The following is a 22,650-nucleotide window of genomic DNA, read 5'->3' as shown; positions in this document are numbered from 1 at the left end:
TGCGGTTTAGCACTTCAAAAACTTCCTTCCTGATTCTTACTTTGTAAAGACAAAGGGTTTTGTGCTACTCCATTCATCAGTTCAGCGCATTCTCTTTAAGACTTTGGCAACTCATAACTGCTTAAAATTTTAAGAGATTATAGTGCGTACGGCTATAACAGAGGTTATTGATTTCATATTTTAAGATAAAATATTTAATTTAAATCAGTCTTTTCTAAAATAAATGTTTATCTTTCCTCATTTGTTTTAGGGCAGTACTATGTGCAGACTCTGGGGCTCATTTTAGTGGTAAGGTAGTACCATGTTATGCTACAACGCCAAGCCCTGAGGCATGAACAAATGTACAGTAAGTCGACCTGCAAGTAATAGTTGTGATGTACTCCAGAAACCAGTTCTTTGTACACATATGTGCCAGCAGTACTATGCACATAATATTCCTGCCTCCTTCCATGTTTTCTCATAAGAGAGGTTGATCAAAACCAGACTGCTCTCTAGGCTTTTTAAAGGTCCTTTGTTGGTGGCAGTCCAGTTTTGGCTGCCATTTTTCTATGGAGCCTCTCAGTCCCTCCCCTCATGACCAGGCATTAGTCTGTGATGTGATGGGGAAAAGAAGCGTAAGTCTTCTAGCAAGGAAGCCAGAAACATAAGCAATTCCTTGGCAACTTTAATAGTTCCAAGTAAGAAATAACATTAAAAACAACAGACCAGGCGATGTCAAGTTTCAAGGTTCCAATAGTCTCTTATCCTCACCAGCCTCTGCAGTCTTGAAGCTGTCAACTTTGGAAACATCACTGGTCATGGAGATTCATGCCAAGCCTAAGGCAGATAACTCTGCACACAGAGTTTGAAGATCAGGGTCTTCAATAATAAAACTGTGAAGATGCCAAACAGATACCTGACTTACAAGGGATTTTCTTATTTATCTATTGGCAATCCCTTCTGAAAACAAAACAGACCAAAAAACCCTCAAAACCATTAAAATGACAGGCAATATGGGCTGAGGCCTTTGAGTATGTTTCAACATTGCAGTATTTTTCATTGAAGAAAAAGATGGTAGCTGTATTTAACTCATCCTTTCTGTAAGGAACATGCTTCAGGTGAAAAGAGGATTACTGTGCTGACAAAGGAGATTCCTTAAGAAGTTCTTAAAGTAGGTATGTGGACCACCAGTGGGAATAAAAGTGTTAACATGGTGAGAAAAGCATATCATACTGATTTTAAAAATAAGCTTATTGAGAACTCCTCTAAACACAGATTATACAGCAAATTTGAGCAATGAACACTCTCATCTCTTGCTAATGAAATGCTGTAGTTAGCATAGTAAACACACAGGTATCTTATCCTTTTTATCAAATCTGTTTCATAATCAAGACATAAATGTTTAAATAGGACCTCAGAAATACAAGGATCAGTTTTTAGCATGTTACTGTCTAACTGGTATCTGAATCAGAAAAGTGGATGGTAACTAATGCACTGTAGTTGTTCTATTTGATGCATTCTACAATGCAACACAAAACTCCTATTCTGCTGGTAATACTACTCAATACTATTTTTATTGCAAGAATTCCATCCTGTATTTAATATACACCTTAATTCTTTAAGACATAAAATACATTGTTAGTTGAAATCTTTTAAAACAGTGTAAGTAGAGATCAGGTGTTTGATACATAACTGAAAAATAAATAAAGCTTTGACTGGATGCTTTAAAGACAATTACACAATCATTGTATAGATTAGATGTTACAAAAGTATGGATTATGCACAGAAATGTATCAGTTTAAGCAATTAAAAATTACAATTTTATACCAACTTTTTAAAATATGTTAAGACTTGTTTTATATGTCTATTATTAGAAACTGTTGCAAAACATGTTTTCAGATCTAGTTTTTGACTGTTAATGACAGCTGTTTGCACTGACAGCCATTTTAACACTGGAGCAATTTTCTAAGGAAAACCATCAAAACTGTTTTGAAATTCAAGTCTCCTATTGAAGAAAGCTGGCAAAATTAAATGGAAAAAGCTAACTGCTGCTTAACAGCAGCATCTTACAGTCATGTTGATGAATTGCATCCTGGGTTTTGGGAGACCATTCTGCCAGTTGAGATGTTGAGTTATAATCCTGTTTTCTAGCATACTTGTAATACATCTGTCAATTTGCTACCAATTTAGTAAACATACTATCTTATCTTTATATTGTATTCAGAGAAGCTACATGTAGAATCCCAATCTGCACACTCTGACTCTGATCAAGTAATATTTGCTTTTAGGGCTCTGTCTGCTTGGCTAGACTTTGTTTCCCTGGTTTGCTTATGAAAGAGTCACGTGAAACAGTGTCCAAAGCCTTAATAAAATCAAGATTTAGCAACTAGTTCTTATTCCCACCTATGATCCGTTACTGTTTCATAGAAAGAAATTATACTGGGTTTATGTGACTTAATCATAGCAAATACTTAGCAGTTGTTATGCACATCATGGATATCTTGCTGATGCTAACAACAGGTTTGAATTTTTACTTCTCAGAGAAAAAAAAAGAATCAATGGCAGGCCAGTTGATCTGTAATTTCCATCTTCTCCTCCATTTTGTCCTTAAAAAATTGAAGCACTGCTTTGGCTTTTCTTCAGTCATCTGGTACTTCTCTTCTTTTACATTAGTTTTCAGAGATGATCTTAAAAATGCTGAAGTTCCTCAGATTAGTTCTTTAAATACCAGGAAGAAATTCTACAGGCCCAGTCAATTTGACAACATGTAACTATTTTCTATCCTGTTTTCCTTTTTCTAGGGAAGCTTCTTCAATCTTTGTCACTCATATCAATTGCACAAGCAATACACTGGCAATTAATTTTTGACTTTTTGGATCAGTCATCGTTATAACAAACCAAAAAATTCAACACACAAATTGAAAAACTGAACCAAACACACAATCACTTCATATGTCAATAGCCATCCTCTTTTAAGTAGTCAGCACTTTTGTTAGTGCAAATCTTTTACTACATATGTATTTATTCTCTGTCAGTTGATAGCTGTATCTCATCTACTTTCATCCCTATCTGTTAACACTGTTCTTTGGTGGTATCTGAATTTCCACCTTCTGCAGGCCTCCCCTCCTTGTGTTTGAAGTCAATGAAATTCCTCATTTAACTGAGTTGGTCTCTTATTACAGCTAGTCTCCGTCACCTGCACTGGGATATACTTTCGGTCATGACCTTCACGTCTCCAAGGTACTGTCTTATCTCCTCAGTTCCTCTCTTACGTCAGACTTGTCTTCTGTGAGATCTTACCTATCAATTTTCTGAAGTCTGCCTTCTTGAAGTCCAGTGATTTTTATTTTTATGTTCTCCCTCCACCCTAAGAATCATGAATATTTAATTTCACTATCTTTCTTACACAAGTTGCCTTAAACCATCGATTTTTTTTTCCTCACTTGCTGCTGAGGTAGTCATTCTTGATCCCAGCAACTGAGAAGGTTTGCCATTTGGCAAGAAGAAACAACTCAACCTGGATGAAAAAAAAAAACCAAACCCCAAAACATCTACATAATATGATGATAAACTACTGATGTTTAACAGCCGTACTCCTACCTAGCTTTTGTAAATAACAGTGACCATGTGGCTTAATGTCCAGTAACATTCCACAGTTCACCAATAAAACAGGTAGGGAAGCAGGCACATGTACAAGGGAACAAAACAGATGTCCAGTTAGATAAGCATCTCTGATCATAAGCAAATAACTATTGTAGGTTACTTCTAAGAATAAGACTTTATAAGAAGTTCCCAGTTTGCAGCATCTGTTCCTTTTTCTTAATCAGAGTTACTATGTAATCTTAAATCCTTGTATACATTAAGGCAATGGTCATGGCATTGAGATATACAAATTTTCCCAAGTAATCCAAAATCTTGATATGAACCTTCTCATAATCTGTAAGGTCCTTACATTTTCTCTTTGGATTCCCAATCCATGTCTGTTTTAAAGTTGGGGAGAAGAAGGAAAAGGGTAAAGATTGTGGTTACATTCAACAAGCAATTAATGCTTCTCTTCTAACTTCCAGCTGACATATTTCTATACAGTCATCTGTACCCCTTTTCTAGCTGATTTCAGTGACATAATGCAGACCCCAATCCTGAAAATGTCCGTGTGTTTTACTTCTCATGACTAAGCAACCCTACAGACTTGAAAAGAACTTGGACATGGGTCTACTCAATAGGTAACATTAAATTCAATTAAATTTCTTCAGGAACAAGATTTACCTTGCTAGAAACATGTAAAAATGTGAAACTTAGATATTCAAAAATGCTGTTTGCATCAAAGAAGCCCTAACACTATTTAGCAAAAAATACAAATAGAAAAAAGAAACTGATACTTCAAGTTGGAGTGCTGGACAAGAAGGCACAATAGAGGTCGTAATTCTTATTCCCAGACAAAATTAGTCAACAAAAAACGCTCTTTTCTAAACTAAGTAGTTTTGTTTTTAGTTCTCAAACTATTTAAACAAAATACAAGAAAGCGGTTTGAACATGGTCAACCTCAGCTTGCATGTCCAAAACATGCCTCAAATAGCACAGATATTACTCATTTTGTAAATAAGAGGAAAGGAAGGCAGGTTACCTCATTGGTAGTTTATTTCAAAACCTTTTGAAGATTGATGTCCATATGTGGTAAAGTAGTCTAGGCTCTAGAGTCAGGAAATACTTATACACCCCCTTTTTAAAATACAGATAAAGCTGAAGATTTGCTTCATTGGACAGAATGCATCTGTGTTATCACTGAAAAACCAATTAGAAACTAATTAGAAACAAACTCACCCACAGTTTCGTCTGCACACCTCTTTCCAGAAATTCTGGTTAAGATAATATATTCTAAACCAAATTAATACCCTTCTTTCCTGTCCTACACTTCGTTTCTTTAATGACCTCATAGACCTTGACTTATCTTCCACTGATTAGGAGAGCAGTTGCCAGGTTTTCACTTTCAGAGTACAGATAATTTGTTATATGTATGTGGGACCCAGTTCTGCATTATACTGGAATGGCTCCTCCAAAGAAGCTATTTTGACATAAATTCTATTAATGGGAATAATTTGTTTCCTTAATGTAAACTGTGCGTTCTCTAAAAACTATCCACACTTGATGATTAAGTTCCATGCAACTTTGGTCACAGAGAAATAAATGTGCAAGATCTTGAAGCTTCTTTAATACTTACTGTACTTTGAAACAGAAAGCTTTTAAAAAGGACCATAAACTGGAGCCTTATGGGAGCAAGCTGTTCAAAGCTGAGCTTGTATAACATTATTCACACAGGGTATTTCTAACCCTGACCAGTTCATCCCACCTTTAATTTGAAGCTCCTACAACTTCTACATCTATTCACATGTACCAATCAGTGTCCCTTTAGCCAGGAAACTGTAAAGCAAACAGATGAAATACCATTTCTTATGTATGATAATATCTTTTAATATCTACAAAAGACTTTAAGGAACAAAAACCTAAAGGTAAGCTCTGAAATTCTGATATCCATAGAAAGGCACCTGTCTCTCTCTCTCTCTTTTTTTTTTTTTTTACATTTGGCCTTTGTGCTTTCACATCACAGGTTAAAAATATGTGAATACAGGTGAAACATTATTGAAACCATAAACTCTTATTATTAAATCATTAAGTGCTAAGTCACAAACTTTAAAAACAATACTATTAAAAATGTTTTGCTTCAATAGTGTATTATGTGAAAGTGAAACAAATTCACATTTACTTAATGACAAATTTTACTGCACTTCTAAATGAGTAACTATCTTCAAAAATACACTTCTTATGGTTTTGTATCAGACAGTTTATAATTAAAAGATTAGGACAATCTGGTTTGAAAAGACATTACAAAACAAAGCACTTAAAATCATAGAACAAAATATTACAGCCAAGTATTTCAGATATTTGAAATCACCTTTCTTGGGTCATGATTCAAAGACTGTGATACCTGCCAAGAAGGTCAAAAAAGGCTAACCACCCTCAAATATGTATTTTTTTTTTAAAGCAAGGCTGCAACTACAAAAATGGATAGAGTTGAGTAGAACAAACATCTTGAAACAAATATATTATGAAGTGAGGTATGGTAGTGTTGAAGTGCTACAGTGAATTTCTGCATATTTAAACTTACTTCAGGTCAACTACTTTGAAGTTTGAGATCAGCAGACTACTGACTGCTCGCTGCAATCTTTTGTCATATGACCCTTTCTAAGATGTCCAATGGCCACAGAGAAGATACATTCAATTAAGCAAAAACTAACAACGTGATCAGATATGAATGAGCATATCTGGCAATTAAGAAGGCAAACTGTAAGTAAAAATGCAAGCGTACAACTTATTCATAATAAATACATTTTCAAGCATTTAACATTATCAATATTTTTAAAAGAATTTAAATAATAAATGCAACTATTTTATACAGAACTGTACCATTTATTATACACACAAGTATATCAGTTCCCTTTGTTTACAAAGGCTGGTTACAGATATATGGAATGTTACAGTACCATCTTGCATAAAATTTTAGTACAATTCGTACTTCAAAAAAAGGGTGCAAAACACCAGCCTAATAAATCTGACTGAAGTATTTTTAATTACATCATTAACACATACACAACAAGCTGTACATAAGCCCACTTTTCAATCACCACTTCAAGATACTGTAGCAAGTACATTAGATTATAAATGATTCCAACTATTCAGTTAAATTTATTAAAGGTTTGCACTGCTACTCACTCTGGAACCTTTGAGATATAGCCTGTATTCATGAATTACTGAGCTCTTGTTAGTACAGTTAAAAGGCAGTCAGCACTGGTTGCCAAAGTACTAGTCACAAGAGATTTCCTCAGAGAAACTTCACCCGGGAACAAACATTTTTGGATTGTTTTTTTCCTTCAAATATAAAAAACAGTTTTATGGGGTCAAGACTCTCCATTCTGTACCTTGGATGCTGGTGGATGCATGAAATCCTTAAAGGGAACCAGTGCCTCTTTCAGCGCAGAGCACACTTCCGAGGATGAGCAGGTGATACATTCCACTAGTGTCGGGTACAAGGCAATAACTTGTGCCCACGTGTTAGCATCAACTGCAATGAAGAAAAGAACAGATAGAATCACCTACTACTGTCAAAATTCTTACGACAGATTTTTTTCCAGTACCTGTATAAATAAGGGCACATTCAGGTGCCTAAACATAGGTACCTAGTACTATATAGACACTACAACATCTGTACAGGGCTCTCAGATCTGATGTAGGATTTTTGCAGGAGAGCCATACTCTTTTTTGCAGCAGCAGCTGGAAGCCAGATGGGATATCCATAAAATGGTGCTACACACCTGTGTTTCTACATATGAGTCACTCACTGTGTTTTCTGGATGAAGAACTGACAAATTGAAGATACTACTTTTATTAAATCCGTAACACACCTGTTCTGCCTGCTTTTCTCAGCTATTGACAGAAAATTGAATTGGACACACATTTCACCTTTGGAAATTTGTCAGCAATGAGGCCCTCAATTAATTTCAAATCATTCCAGATTACAAGAGCTATAGAAAGTGGAGGGACAAACACTGGACCAAGACACAAAAATATCCATGGTAAAGTTTGTTAGTCCAGCAAGTGAAATTAAACATTGTAGTGTGAATCTTAATTATTATGTCACTTCCTTGCTTATCTCTGTTTTAGCTCTGTTTTCAAAAGAGAACAAAACCCTGATTTCAGACAACGTTAATAATTTTCTTAAAGAAATAAAATTATTAAAAGCTAGAAGAAGTGGGAGTAAAGTGATTCTCTAATTTGTCCAGTGGTTTTCTTCATAAGAAAGTACACAGGAGGTTTGGCAATCACTGCCATATATGGACCAGGTGAAGAATTTCTCATTGCAGGAAGAGGGATGTGGGGAACAGTCTAGCTGAGTTGGCTACTCTACCCCTGTAAGAGAAAGGCCCACCTAAGCAGCACTTCAGTTGCCTTCAGGGCTCACCAAAAGGCTTTATGTATCCTGGCATAGTTTTGCCCTCAGCCTTTTGCCACCAGCCTTGGAAACCACATTATCATACATCTGACTGCTCGCTGATGCTGCAAGTGAAGCAGTGCCTCTTTCAGGAAACCCACCTGCCTGTGTTTTTCTTGAAAGGCTGGTTTATTTGTTTGTTTCAGGACTGAAAAGTTTTTTTCTGTCCTCATAACATCAAAAGTGGGGAGGTAGAGGGAAATGTTGTATATGCAATTCTGTCCGAGTTACAGAGTCCAATACAGCTGGTTTAACAGAGACTCCTGACCACATTTTCTGGTGGGAACTCTGCATACAGTAGGTGCAGCTTACAGGAGGAACAGGACGCACGCTTATAAATGAAGTTGAAGTCTTCTATTTAATTCAGCCCTTTAAATACATTTGTCAACCATTTACTTGGGCATCAATGAGCTAAGACATCTTTCTGAATATGGGGGATAGGAGGTACTAGAGCAGAAAGGGAGGGAAAGCAAGACTGCAGGTTTAAGTATCTAACAGCCTGCCCATTCATTTAACTTGTACACCCCTTGTACACCCACAGTGCACCTATGTGAACGTGATCCATAGCGACCTATAAAGGTATCATGAGAAGAAAAAGGATCTAGCAAGACTACATATATTTAAGAACTCTATTAATATTTTATGGAAGGGGGGTTTTTTTGTTTGTTTTTAGAAGACACCAAGCTCTATCTAATAAAACACACCATAAATTGAAGTTTTCTATTTTATTAAACATATCTTAGGACCTTATACTTTTAGGTATACTGGAAAAACTTTGTGGGGTTTTTTTTTTGTCTACCTGCCACCTACATATACACAGAATTACAAAATACTGAATCTTACAGGTTACAGTTTTCTTGCAAATTTGTGTGAAAATTACTACAGGAAAGAATAAATATCTCTGTGGCAGATATAATGTTATCTCATTTAGAACCATGTTGTCTAACAATAACTTACCATTTTCAGGTTGAGTTTTTTTAAGTGAATCTATGAGAGTACTGACAGCTTTTAAAACAAATATGATTTCTGTTACTTGTTGCCTACAAAGGGAAAAATGCAAACAGTCAACTACTCATTTTTGTCTCAAGAATATAAGTTTTCTTTGAAACTTACACAACATTAAAAAAGCACGTAATGGAAACAGCTGCAATGAAGCCTCTCAAAAAAAGGGTATTTAGAGATTAAGGTTATAATTTGTCCTTCACTTTCCCACCATCGTTGCTGTTGTCTCAGCTAGGATAGCTTTAAATTTGATACTGGAAACAATAACAGCATACACATCTCAATCTGAAAATACTCATGTACGTGATTAACATGAAAACAATCCATTTCATCACTCATGATCAAAACCTTCAAAAGTCAAGTGAAATTTAAATAAGTTCCCATTTTAAAGAATTTCCTGGTACTTTGGTCAATTTTTCTGTTTCAAGAACAATTACTTCAGTAATGATTCACAATGTTGCTGTTTGGATATTTTATCTTATTTTCGAGGAGACTCTACACCTCTCAATTTAGAAACTATACATAGCTCTACTGGGAATAAAGGGAAATTGGATTGCAGAAATACTATGTTACAGATATCAGAAACATTGTTTCAGTAACTGAAAATGTTAGTAACTAAGTCACGTTCCTATTGTCTACGTAAGAGCACTGAATACAACCATTATTTAAAGCTTTTTCAACAAAAAATTGGTATCAACATTTTCTTTGAAATGTGTTCCCCACAAACATTTCCCTGGCTTCAAATTTCACCCACGCACAATATTTTTTTAATGATTGAGTGATATTTTGAATGCAACCTTCTTCTCATAAAGTACTGGTAATCCCTTTCACTTCTTAAAGATAATGTACATACCGTGGAAGAGGACATTTGCCACTCAATCTCTCATCTTCTATGTAGCGATGCAATACATCCTGTGACCTTTTCAAGAGCACAGAAAGTGCCATTCTAGAGATGTAGCCTTCCTGAGGAGTTGTGACTTTATTACTGAATGAAAACTGGAGCAGTGTTTCAAAACACACCTTAGAAAACTCCTCTCTCATTCGAATATCTATTTCGGCTTCTGTCAAAGTAAAATGTCATATTTAATTGTGCAGCATGCATGCCAATACACTAAATGTTGCATTTCAATCAGTTTATTGTATTTTGCAAAAAGGTTATTGCTCCTCTAGCATTAAAAAATATTAACAGTGATATGAACAAATATTAAGAATACATTCTAAGAAAAGGTGACTGTACAATAATCACAATAGTTCCAACAATAAAAGATAAAATATGCAACACATTCAGTAACATGTGACCTACTTGACATTGCTTTAATAAGAAAACATATTAAAACAATTAAAAAAACCCCAGCCACCCCAGTTCTACATCATAAGTACAAATATTTGGTATTGTACAATCCAAAATTTTTTCTCTTGAATGGCTTATGTCCATTTTTTTCATCTTTCCCAAAAAACTAGAAATGTTTTTTTCTTAAAGGCAGAGAAGGTACCTGGTTAGGTACACCATATAGTTACACTAAGGTCATTTAGTTTCTACAAACAGAACATGATGTCTGTCTTACATGTCTGTCTGAAATGATTGTTAGAACTATTTCAGCTGGCACAACGCAAAACAAGCTATCTAGAAAGTATAAATATAAAGTAACACAAGTACAATATTAAATATGATACTGACCAAGAAGTAAGGAAATAATTTTTAAAAAATTGACAGGAATGGTCGGCAACTTCCATGAAATAAAATATAGTTTATAAAAACAAGCTGGATATCAAAGAGTCTATACTGAATACATGCCATGGAACTTCAAGTCTTTATCAGAATAAGTACTCTCAGCATTTTCATTATTTTCTAGTAGATTTAAACACCGTATCTTTTGTCATTCAGGTACCATACCTGTAAAGGAGGATGACTGAGAATGTATTGAGCCTTTATTGAGCATAGTCATTATCTGACCAACAAATTCCTTAGGAATAAAATTAGCATATGGCAGTATCTCTGTGCTTATAAGCTGCACCACCTGAAATAAATTAAATATATTTATATTGGTCTTCTGAATATTAAAATTGTAATTCTAGTATGAAGAAGACAGAAACAATAAACAAAAGACATCTAAGGAAACTTCACAAAATCTTCCAATGCTAGCTTTTAAAATTTGCAGATATATGTCCAAAATTTTGAAGTATATTCTTCAAATCGAATTTATGGTTTTGAAAAGAGAAGATTTAACATTAGGAATCTCCCTCTCCCTACACCCAATTCAATATTCTCACTATGACATTAACACATATATCACATGCTTCCAATGTGACATCTGCAAAGCAGAACAAGTGAGTTAATTATCTAAACAAGCTTAAGGCAATGCACATTAACTGAAATGCTTTCTATCCATGGTCTTGATACTCCCATTCAGGAACAAAGTGGGTTTAGGTCTCCATAAATTAATGCATTAGATCTCAGAGTTCTGCTCACTGCAGACAGAACTGCTTCTGCTTTTCATCCAGAAATCTTTGTGTCCCAGCTGCCACTCTGGAGAGGTGACAGGTGATCAAACCCACAGATATTGCCATGTCTTCTCTGCAACTCCTTCTCCTTTGTACCCCTAATCCCTGGTCTGCCACATCTCTTTGTCCTGGACTGAAAGGGGACCAGTCCCTCTTCATTCCAAGTATCATCATCTCTTAATTTTCTTCGGCCTTATCCAACCAAACATGATCTCTTTTAGAATTACAGCTGTCTCTGTACTGCACAAACAAGACATCATTTCTTCATTTATGCACAAGCTTTTCAGTATTAAGAACACATCTGGAAGGCAACAATGTCATCGCTGACTGAATGCCCCCCCCTCAAGACAGAAAGCACTCACTTTAGGTTTAATTGTCAGCTTCCTCCATGGTTTACAATTACCTGTGTAATTGCTTGTCAATAACATAATAAGTAAGAATCAGATAATGGGTTAGAGGCAGAAACATATTTTGGTTTAGCCACTTTATGCTGTTTTGAACTTGAGTGGACAAGAAGTAGTTTTTGGCATGCCACTTCGTACTTTTTGCATAACTCTGAAGCAGCCAAATTCTGAGCCTACAAATTTCTTGTCTTCTTTGCAAGAAAAAAATAATGAATGGGTAACTTTTCAAAAAATTATTTCAAAACCAAATGCAATCTGTGAATGTCACTATCCCTTTATGTTTGACAGTATATTCGTTATAGTCTCCTTACCTCAACATCAATACTCTCATTCTTCTGAAATTCTTGAATTGAGAGATTATCAGGAGGTGTACTAAAAATAAACATACTATGTTACACTTTTAAATTCACAACATGTGTAAGGACATAAGTATGGGAAAACGCATTACATTTAAAGTTATTACATGTATCAAGTTGGTACTATTATATGGTAAAGACTAGCATTTTAGAATAAAATCTTATGAATAATCATGATAAAAATTGTTCAAAGGAAGAAAGTAGTAAAACATTAAAATTGAAGAGTTACAACTGATGGACCTGATTAAGGACTTGCATTACCAACAGCATTTTTCCTATGCATCTCAAAGGAATTACTCTTGTCTTAACATGTGCAAAAGTCACAATATCTGTTTAGATGAGTTTGTGAAGGTATCATCAGAGGATCACAGTTTACTACATTTTACTTTTTCTCCCACTTGGCAAGATAAGAGACTTTTGATTTTGCAGCAGTACGTCTGTAAAACACTTAATTGTAATTTTAGATTTTCTTCTGCACTAGTGAAACACACTAATGGGATATTACTTTGTCTTTTTCCTTGATAACTGAAATGATACATTTGTTTTCATTCTTAATGAATTTTATGAAGAGAGAAACCCATTTTACAAATAATAATTTTGAAGAAATTCAGAACTTTCTGCAGTTCTTCCATTGTATATAAAATTTTATTTACAGTTTAAATGTCCAGAAGTGATTCAACCACGAAAGTTACCCAATACTTTACAAGATCTTACCTTACCTACTTGTAAATTTGGTACAAATTCATTTGATTGGAAATTTTATGCCAACCATCAGTCAAGCAATTTTCTCTGGTGAAGTTTTATCTCATTTATTGAGTCCTTCCTTGTACTTACTGGACTACCCGTTCAGTCAATTCAAATTTCTTTCCCTTACTGGATTATGCTTCTGCTGAGTTATTGGGCCAAGTTCCTCAGCAGGACAGAGAGAGTAAAGGCCTCCTACTTAGACCGCGATCAACTACTTCAGCTGATGTGCCTACATCAGCATTTTAGTTTGGATCAGACATGGGCTTTTCAAGTTAAACTTTTAGACATCCCCATTTATAAACCTTGGTTCATGTCTGGTCTTAGAGTGCACGCAACTGGATTAATTTTTGATGAAATGAAACCAAAAAATGTACTCCAAGCTCTCGTAGCTGCTTGCAGGACAGAAAGACAGACTAAAGCTACTCTGAAATAAAACACCTAAAATGAGAATCCTGTGGGTGATGGGTCCTCATCATGAATTGTTTTGCTTTACAGATCTGCTTCTACTGCACTTTGGAGAAAAAAAAAAAAAAAGAAAAAAAAATCAAAGAAGGTACTTCACACAATAGATAAACTCTGAAATACCTTGCTTATAATCCCATAATCATAGGATTGCCTGCTAAAATCTACACAGATTCAACATACAGTTAGCAAAATTATTAGAAGAAAAAACGATTATGAGCCAACGACAACCTGTAGTACAAGAACTTTCTGAGCTACGTAAATTGGGAGGCTGAAAGATCATATCATGAAAATATCATTATATGGTCACCTTGCACTCTTCCTAAAGTATCCCACTAATCCAACAGAAACAGCACATAGGTCTAGACATGTGTCTCTTCTGACCTAGTTATGCCGTTCTCATTTTTCTGACATAGAGCAGAAGTCGGAATCCTCATGCCTACGTCTCTCTGAAATTTAAAGACAGTTGCAAAACCCACTGGATTGCGTGTTCAGTTCCTCCATAGTGTCTGATTTGCACTGAAGGTAACATATTACTAGAGTTAATGGAATAACCAGTAGCATTAACAACAAAAATCAGAGACAAGGCGCTATATAAGGTCAATATAATCTCATATATTAAATTCTCTCCTTTTCCCATAACTTTACTTTTTGTCTTTTTAAAATAACTATATAACACCTTCAAGCTGAAGAACAGTTTGGAAATTTGACCACTTGAATGGTTAGAAATATTGGAATTAAGATTGCTTGTGGTACTTCAACTTGCTGCTATTGTGTATGGTTGTATGTTACAATGCATCTTAAATTAGGGTATGCTTGCTTTTTTTTTTTTTTTAATCCTGAGAAACCATCTGAATAAGTACACAGGATGGTCACTACTGAGAAGGAAGGCAAATGATAAGGTCAACCTGACACAACATTCCCTGCCTAATTTATGGCAGAATAGGCAGACGCAAGGAAAAGAGAGCCTTGGACTGAACAAAGAACCAAGCTGTTCTGTAAACTGAAGAATTGGTGCAGTACTGTAGTGACAAGCAGACTGGCATCCTTTGGCTTATTTCCAAACTACCTCCCCAGCCCCCAGCTTTTCCTCCACCCCATGTCCCTCCCCAGGAAACAACAGACATGTGGTGGGAAGTTCAGAGCTAAGCACGTGCTTGCCGGCTAGGCACCTGCCAAATACGCGATTGTGGACCCGTGCCAGCCTTGTCCATATGAGGGTACTCCTCTGGGCCTGTCTTCTTCATCCCACTGCCAATTTTGGTGGAAGTTTAAGAACTTTGGAGGCTTCTAAATCTCTTTCAAATCTACTTAGTTTAGCTAACAGGTTCCCCCCTCACAGTGCTCCTATATGATGCTGACCAAGTCAAGTAAGATTTTTCCAAAATACGCTTCCCGCCTGCCTGCCACCCCCCCCACCCCCCCCTTCTGGGTGCTTAGCATGAGACACCTGAAGTTCAGTCCACACACCTACAGCTAATTTTCAGTTTTGACAATTATGACAGTATGTACCAATGATAAATGTATCTCCCCTCCTCAAAGGGACTTTATGTAGATAATTTCACCACTGTCTGTGAAACACTCAAGTGTTACATGTAGGACTAGAAAAAACCCAAAGAAGTAAATATGAAATACTGTATTTGTTATTGGTTTGTGTGTTAGGCAGTCAGGAAGTTTGGAGTTATATGTTGAAAACAAAGAATAAAATATTAAGTAGCTGTTCAGTCAGTACCTCTTGTAACACATGAAGAAGCTAACTATGCAAACATTTAAATAGTAATGTAACCTATTATGATGCATACAAATGCAGGTCATGTTGAAATACATGGGAAGCTTTCATTCTGACACTTTCTAATTTACAACTAATTGGCTTTCTGAGCTGAGCTTTACTTCAAAGAGGTATTAAGACCTTCTGTCCAGTCATCTAAATCTGATCTACCATATATGCTACAGGTTACGCTACATACTTGTTCATGTAGCAAATTACTCCTAAGTAAATAGATTTTTGTAAGGAAGGTGTCTATATGAAACACCTATCTAGGGGCCAAAAGCTTTGCTAGTCTGATGCAATACAGCCAAACTGTACCAGAAGGGTCAAGAGTCAGGGAAGACAAGAGGCAGTGCAATGCAGACCGTTGCTATGTGCAGGCTTTCGTAGGTACAGAGCTCCCAGCCGCTGCCCACTGTCTAGGAAGGGCTTTAAAGCGTAACAACAAAGGGCTAACAGCCACCCAGAGTCCTGCTGTGCACAGCAGAACTCTGCTCTGAAGCATCTTTTTGGAGAGTATTGATTTAATGCCCTCATGTGAACACAAACTTCTGCTCTAGTAAATTATATATATACACACACGTTTGTTGAATTTTATTTTATATAACGGTTTGACATGCTTCTATGAAAGCCTCTGGGAAAGAAGAATGTTATGAAATAATAAACAGACCAGGCTCTTATTAGAAGACAATTTTGTGTAAATTAAGTTACATAAAATGTATTAATTTTTAAATGTCATTTTTATTTATAATAAAAATCAAGATTATTAAGCGTCCTCAGCTGCAGCTTGCTTAAAAAAAAAAAAAAAAGCTGAAGCTTATTGCTTGGAAGTTGTTAATTCTCTATGACAGTAACATTTTCCTTTTTCATTTACCTGGGCTCTTTTGGCTATACTTGAAATTTCTTGATGTATAAAGCTGCAGAGACCATTTCTGCTGTGCTTTGCACTTTTTAAACATCAATGAGTATCTCCTCTCATTCAGCCCCATAGCTGGCTTGAAAACCTGTTCCTGTCCAAAAGACAGAGGCAAGACCATGCAGAGGACGTTCACTATTTTAAACACAGAGATTCACAGAGCTTTAATTTAAGGGTTCTAACCACAGTGACCTCCTGCCTAACCAATGCCAAATCAGTTTCACTGGTGGAAGCAATATTAGGCTATCTACACATGTGATTTCTAGGACCACAGTGATTAGAAGAATTATGAGTTAGATTAGAAAAATGTTTAAAATGTTGATTAAAAATGTAGAACATGAGTGAAATACAAAGAGTTTTATCTTTCTACTCTATCCTCAGCTAGGTAGAGACTTGGAGAATGTGCATACAAAAATGAGACAATATGCACTGGGATATTTTAATGAACAAAGCTAAAGGGAAAAACTAGCCAAATCTGTTATGCAGCATTGCTAGGAGGACCGACTGCAACAAGACATCTCCAACTTTTACAGAGATGCAGATATTTCATATTTAGAACCATCCCAGCAGTGCTAAGTCAGCTTTGAAGAATAAGGGTTTGAAGAACAGGTACAAAAGGAAGATATTTACCTAGCTTTGCATGAAGCTTGGACAGATAATAGCATGGAACACATAGAACATTAAATAGTGGAAAGTGTGGAGTATGAAAAGGTATACAGGAGTGAAGGGCGAAAAGTAAGTTTCTTTGTGACAAAACATTTCCGTTTCCTTGAAGGAGAGTGCTTAGGAAAAATTACAGAATGCCAGCATAAGGAAGTAAATTTTCAGTTCGAATTGTATTCAGGTCTAACTGAATATATATAACTGTATTTCTCTCACAAGGGGTGACATGTTGGATAATGGTAAAAATCCAGGTAATGCAGTAATGCTGTTACTCTGTCTCACTGATAGCCTCCTAGGGTGACTCTGAATTGCATCTGCCAAATTCTTAGCACTCCAGAACCTTTTCAATTCATGCTGGTCTTCAGCAGTGCAGCCAGATTTGTACAGTTCTGCACCTGACTTAATAAATCCCCTGTCCTGCATGGCATATTTGCAAGCTGGAAAGCAACAAGGGATGACTGACTCACAGTCACAGCAAGCCACAGTTACAGTCAGCAGGGTCACTAAAACCAAGGCAAGTTTACAAGTCACTAATCTAACTAAGAGCACAGGGTGCCCTCATCTTCTCATCTGTGGCTTGATTAATTGATTTTGGTGACACAAACAAAAATCCACGTACTACCAAAAGTTTTAAAAAACACAACTCATTGCTAATGTAAATAAATTAAAGGAACACACTGAAAAACAGCTTTTATACAACCTAGCTGATCTAAAATAAAGGACCAACACAGACAGTTGGAAAGGAAAGTACATTCCCATTGCCTTCTCCTGTAATCTGAAGGTTAACATGTACCTCAACTCAGTGATAAATTTTAGCTGTTGCTTTGAAAACGGTGACTAGATTCTCCCGAATTACTCTGGAACAAGACACCGCTATGATTAACATGTATTTTCTGTTAGAACTGTAACAAGAAAAAAAATTGGAAGAACACAGTAAATTTGAAAATCCTGAATTCAATTTACTTAGAAATCGAACAACTACAAATGTAACAGACTGACTATACCACAATTACAATCCACGAAAAGACACAATTTGGAAAACTCTAACACGAAGGGGACAGGTTGCCCTATTTGCCAAGGCTAGCTTCACAGCATCTTGCACAGAAGTGCAGGAGGACTTAACCAAAGGAAATCAGAAGAGAATTACCTCAACATGGGGAACTTCCACAGCTATCTCTAGAGCCTTCCTTGCATCACAGCGAGAGAGGCACACTTCAGGAGCATTGTGGGGAGGAGGACGAAGAGGATGAAGAAAAGGAAAAAATGACTGCTATTACTAATTGTCCTGACTACTGGCATGAGGCAGATGTACTCCCTTATTAGCTTTAACTTATTTTAGGACCACAAGGTTGATAGTGGGAACAGAAAAGGCTATCTATCCTAAAGCTACTAAGGGATAGGGCTCTAACTGTAAGTAGGAGAACCATGCACCTGGGAAGATGAACTGCTATTTTGAAAAAGATGGACATTGGGGGGACAAAAAAAAAAAAAAACCCTAACCCCAAACCAGACGTTCATTAGCCATACAAGGTACAACTATGTAAGCAAAAATCATCTACTCATAACAAGCTGGGAAAGTGTCATGATAATGGCCATTCATTCTAATAACAGGCCAAATTATCCTGCTGCAGCCATATGGTTGTATAAAACACCATCCTATTTTTAATATTTTAAATTATTTTGAACCTTAAAGCTTCTAAGTGACAGAACAGAAAAGTTTCACTTAACTTTTCTGAGAACATCTTTAATTCTGATGAAAATGCTGATCCCTAAACCATATTTTGTATATAAAATTATAGAATACAGTCTGGTCTCTAAAGAGGCAAAACCAGACTTAAGCCAAGACAGACAAGTTTTAGGGCATCATAAATATTCACAGAAGTACTGTTTTTCCCTCCAGAGAATATTCACCCATGTATGACAGCTGGCAAAAGCTATTAGAATTAACACCAACAGTGACTGTTTCTAGCAAGCAGCATGTTAAGATGGAATTTCTACAGTTCAACTTTCAAGAAAAGTACAAATCACTCACTGTAAATTAAGAAAAACAGACAACGTATTTGGCCAAAAAGGTCATGCAGATGATAGTGGATTATCTTGAATTACACTGAAGATCTGTAATAATCTTACTTCCCTGGATTTATGAATAATACCCCAAAACTCTAGCAGTGCCAGTATGGGTCAGCTAAAACCATGCAAAATGGGTATGTTTCATCCATTTTGCAGATATTTAGGTATAATTCATTTACAGCAAATAGTAGTACATATTCCCAAAGTAACTTCTAAATGAACATACATTCTTCTACAATAACCTGAAAAACGTTCATTTTAATTTTCTAAACCCTACAATGATATTGATTATAGGGTGTTAACTGATCTGCACTGCTTGTCTCAGAATGGAAGCAGGACTACTAACTACAGCTGATAACAAAACCAAACAAGATACTACAAAGATTATTTTAAATTAAAGAAACAGTGAAGCATCAAAACAAAAAGTTGGATGATTAAAACATCTTTTATGTAGTCTTGATAATGTAGTTTTATTTTAAGGTCCTCCTATTTAATAGTATTTCTTTGAAGTAAATGCAAAACAAAAGAAAGGTTTTTCATTCAATTGTCATGTAACCCTATTGATCAAACTCCAAACCCATTCATTATTACAACCATTTTCACTAATGAACGTATCTCTAAAATTAAGTTTCATTGGTATTTATTTCTGTCTGTTTTGGGCAAGCTGCTATTTATTCATCGTTAGTAAATAAAGCTGTGTTTGGTTGTTGATTTTTTGTGTGTTTGAAAACTATACACACACAAATACACAGCATATTAGCGTTAGGTACAGAAGAACCCTACTGTTTTCTGTTAAAAAGGAAGATTAATTTGTTACTGAAAGCAGTATACACAGAAAATCAGGGAATTAAATTTTTCATATTCCACATTGTCCTTTAATCTGAGACACTATTAGATATACTATTAAACTATACCTAAAAGATGCTTACCCACAGATGTTCACAGAAGAAGGAAATTCCATACTGCTCCTAAGCAATCTTCTACAATACCTAACATTCCTTACAGTAAAAGGTTTCCTTAATGTCTAACCTAGATAATCTTTGCTGTACTGAAATACATTTTTACCCATTCTCAAGGGACAATAAAAATTCTTCTCTGGAGCAATCTTTTACTGTATGCTGAAGACTTATCATGTCTTCCTAATATTATGTTCTTTTGGTTGAACAAATAGATCAGATTGTCTAAGTCTCTATCATTATTATTTTTCACTTCTGGACTTTCTCAACCTGCCCACATCTAGAGTGTTCCGTTCTTGAGAGATTATGCATGTACTAATAGATCTGCCTGTCTTTCTAGTTATAAATCTGACTATTTAGCTACACTTTTCATAAAGGATTATAAATAAAGCACGGTTAATTATTAAGGTGCAGTCAATTTATCCTGGGTAGAAACAAATGCAAGATAACTATGGGCTTCTAAGTGAACAGCAATGTAAGAAATAATTTTCCAAAATTCATAGTAAGAGGAATATTTCAAGATGGAACTCCAGAGAAATACATATAGTTAATGGTGTTCACCTTAACCAAAAAAAAAAAAAAAAAAAGATGATTGTTGCAATTCTGTTCAAAGTGGGGGGGTGGGGGGGGGGAGATTGAGCACACATCAATAACTCTTTATCAAATCTATAGTAAACGTCCTTGGGAGTCCATACAGAATTCCTTGGCCTGGTCAGAAAGGCTATGCCTTGTATTCACAGGTCAGCTGAGGTCTTTCCTGCTCTGACAGGTCACTATTTGAATGAAGGTTTTTCCACTGCTTTCTAAAAGTATACTTTTTTGAAGTAGACAGACTGGTTACCTTTTTTCCTTCATTCATTAAAATAATTTTCAGGTATCAAAAATCTCTAAAGATAAGGCTATTTTTACTGAACTCTACTGACACATTTACTGAACAAATTAATAACAAATATTTTCCAGGGTTTTGGGTTTTTTTTTTTTAAAAAAAAAAAAAAGGACAATTGTGTTTACCTTTTGGTGAATAAAAAGTCTTCAAAAGTATTCGCTAGCTCTGGCCACATACTGTCAAATTTTCCAGAAGATGCATGCTGCCTTGCAACAGGTAGTCCGATAGAGAGAACTTTGAGAAGAGAGGAAACAGCTAGCTTCCATGTGCTTTCAGAAGGACAGGAATATTTCAGACTAAGAGGTATTCTTAGGGTCTGCAAAATGGAAGTTCAAACAGAATTTATAGTTGCTCAGACACATCTAAGAATATGACAGGTTTCTGCAGAAGGTCTTGGCAGACACTGTCACAGATGATAGTACACTTCCCTAAGTTTTCTGCTGGTATATGAGATGCTCTTTTAAAAATATAATTATAGAAATGATTTACCATATACCAGCTGACTAAAGCACAGGTCTATTGCCAAGTACAAGGTTAGAAGTCAGAGTTGATCCATTACCAATTACACAATGAAATCACATACTAATTTTCTTTTTCTGTATTGCCATTCACCATTTCTGCTAAGCCTGACAAATCGGCTTTCCTAACATCTAACAGCTTGCAGGCAGTTCGTTATCTTAAGTGTATTCTGGGGAGTTTAGTCCCGTTCTAGAAAGCTATCCCAAGTGCTTCCACAGTAAAGAAAAAAGCCTCCTTAAATTCAAACTTTTTCTAATATGCAAAAGTTGAACTGTATACGTAACTACTGCAAGACACCTGGTCACTGCTGACTGTTAAGCCACATGAAGTTTAAAAGCAAAAAGAGTTAGTGAAATTCTAATATAAAGGCTGCAATACAACTCAAATGTGTAGCAGACGAAAACACAGCAAATTTTGTCTTTTAGATAGAAAGACAGCTTCAATATCTATAAAAGAAAGGCATTAATGAGTCTTAAAACATTAAGTATATGTACTATTTACACTATATGTATTCCTTTTAGCATTGTTAGTCAAACTAACTAGAACCTGATACCAAATTGTCTTGGAAAACTAATTATTTACTTTACATTTCAAATACATAGTGACTAAATTCGGGCATATGTGTAATACCCCCAATGCTTTTAGTGAAGTCTCTGATTTGAGGAAAGCAAAGGGAGGAAAGAGGAAAGACTCAGTCTTGCTCTCAGGAGTGAGTCAATTGTAATTAACTCTCTATTGCCAAAAATTATGAGAGCTAGGATCTAACCCTAGAGATAAACAGAGTATTTTCTTCTGCTGCTATTATTCATAAGGGTCAAATATAATTCCAATATCAACATGGGCTTTAGAGACACAAAAAATAATTTAAAAAACATTTTCATCTACTGCAACAGATCACATTATTATCAACCATGAACGTTAAAGAAAAGTGGTGTTTATATCAGTTTCACCTATCCCATTAAAACAGAAATGGAAAACAACTGCATTAACTTTGAAATACAAATATTTAATTCACAACAGATTCCAAATAATACCACATACTATTTTAAACACACTCAGGTTTCTAAATTTCTATACAGGAACAACCTGATGTCAGCCAAGTCATTACAAAGAAACCTAGGTCACATGTATTTTTTTTTTCCAGACATTTACTACTACTTCTATTATTTACCAAAATTATTTGCTACAATGGAAACAAGGTCAAAAAAAGTTAAGAGTTTGGCAATTTCACCTTAAAGGCATATTTGTGCACCCGTAACATTTCATACCTACATCAATGACACACAAAGTAATTAAAAGCAAATCAAAAGTAATAGCTATAGCACACATCGCCAAAGTATGTATGCCAGTCTACAGAAATTGGTCTTTGGCCTTCA

General features: G+C 35.6%; 1 protein-coding gene across 4 annotated transcripts in view; it reads right to left on the bottom strand.

The window, feature by feature from the left end:
• Positions 1 to 847: 847 nt before the first annotated feature.
• MON2 (MON2 homolog, regulator of endosome-to-Golgi trafficking) overlaps positions 848 to 22,650 on the bottom strand; it is a 77,905-nt gene continuing 56,102 nt past the window's right edge. For 3 of the 4 annotated variants that reach the window (XM_059816119.1, XM_059816117.1, XM_059816121.1), the window contains 6 exons: positions 20,881 to 21,071; positions 12,243 to 12,303; positions 10,920 to 11,043; positions 9,879 to 10,086; positions 8,981 to 9,063; positions 5,657 to 7,096 (listed from right to left, as the gene is read on the bottom strand). In XM_059816119.1, coding sequence (XP_059672102.1) covers positions 6,933 to 7,096; positions 8,981 to 9,063; positions 9,879 to 10,086; positions 10,920 to 11,043; positions 12,243 to 12,303; positions 20,881 to 21,071 — 831 coding nt within the window. In that variant the 3' untranslated portion in view covers positions 5,657 to 6,932. Of the gene's footprint in view, positions 873 to 5,656; positions 7,097 to 8,980; positions 9,064 to 9,878; positions 10,087 to 10,919; positions 11,044 to 12,242; positions 12,304 to 20,880; positions 21,072 to 22,650 lie in introns of those variants that run through there. The other variant, XM_059816120.1, reaches the window with a different exon arrangement.

This window comes from Gavia stellata, chromosome 4, assembly GCF_030936135.1.
Source record: "Gavia stellata isolate bGavSte3 chromosome 4, bGavSte3.hap2, whole genome shotgun sequence".
NCBI classification, from domain to species: domain Eukaryota; kingdom Metazoa; phylum Chordata; class Aves; order Gaviiformes; family Gaviidae; genus Gavia; species Gavia stellata.
Note: the sequence above shows the minus strand (reverse complement) of the source record. Positions and strands in the feature narration are given on the sequence as shown.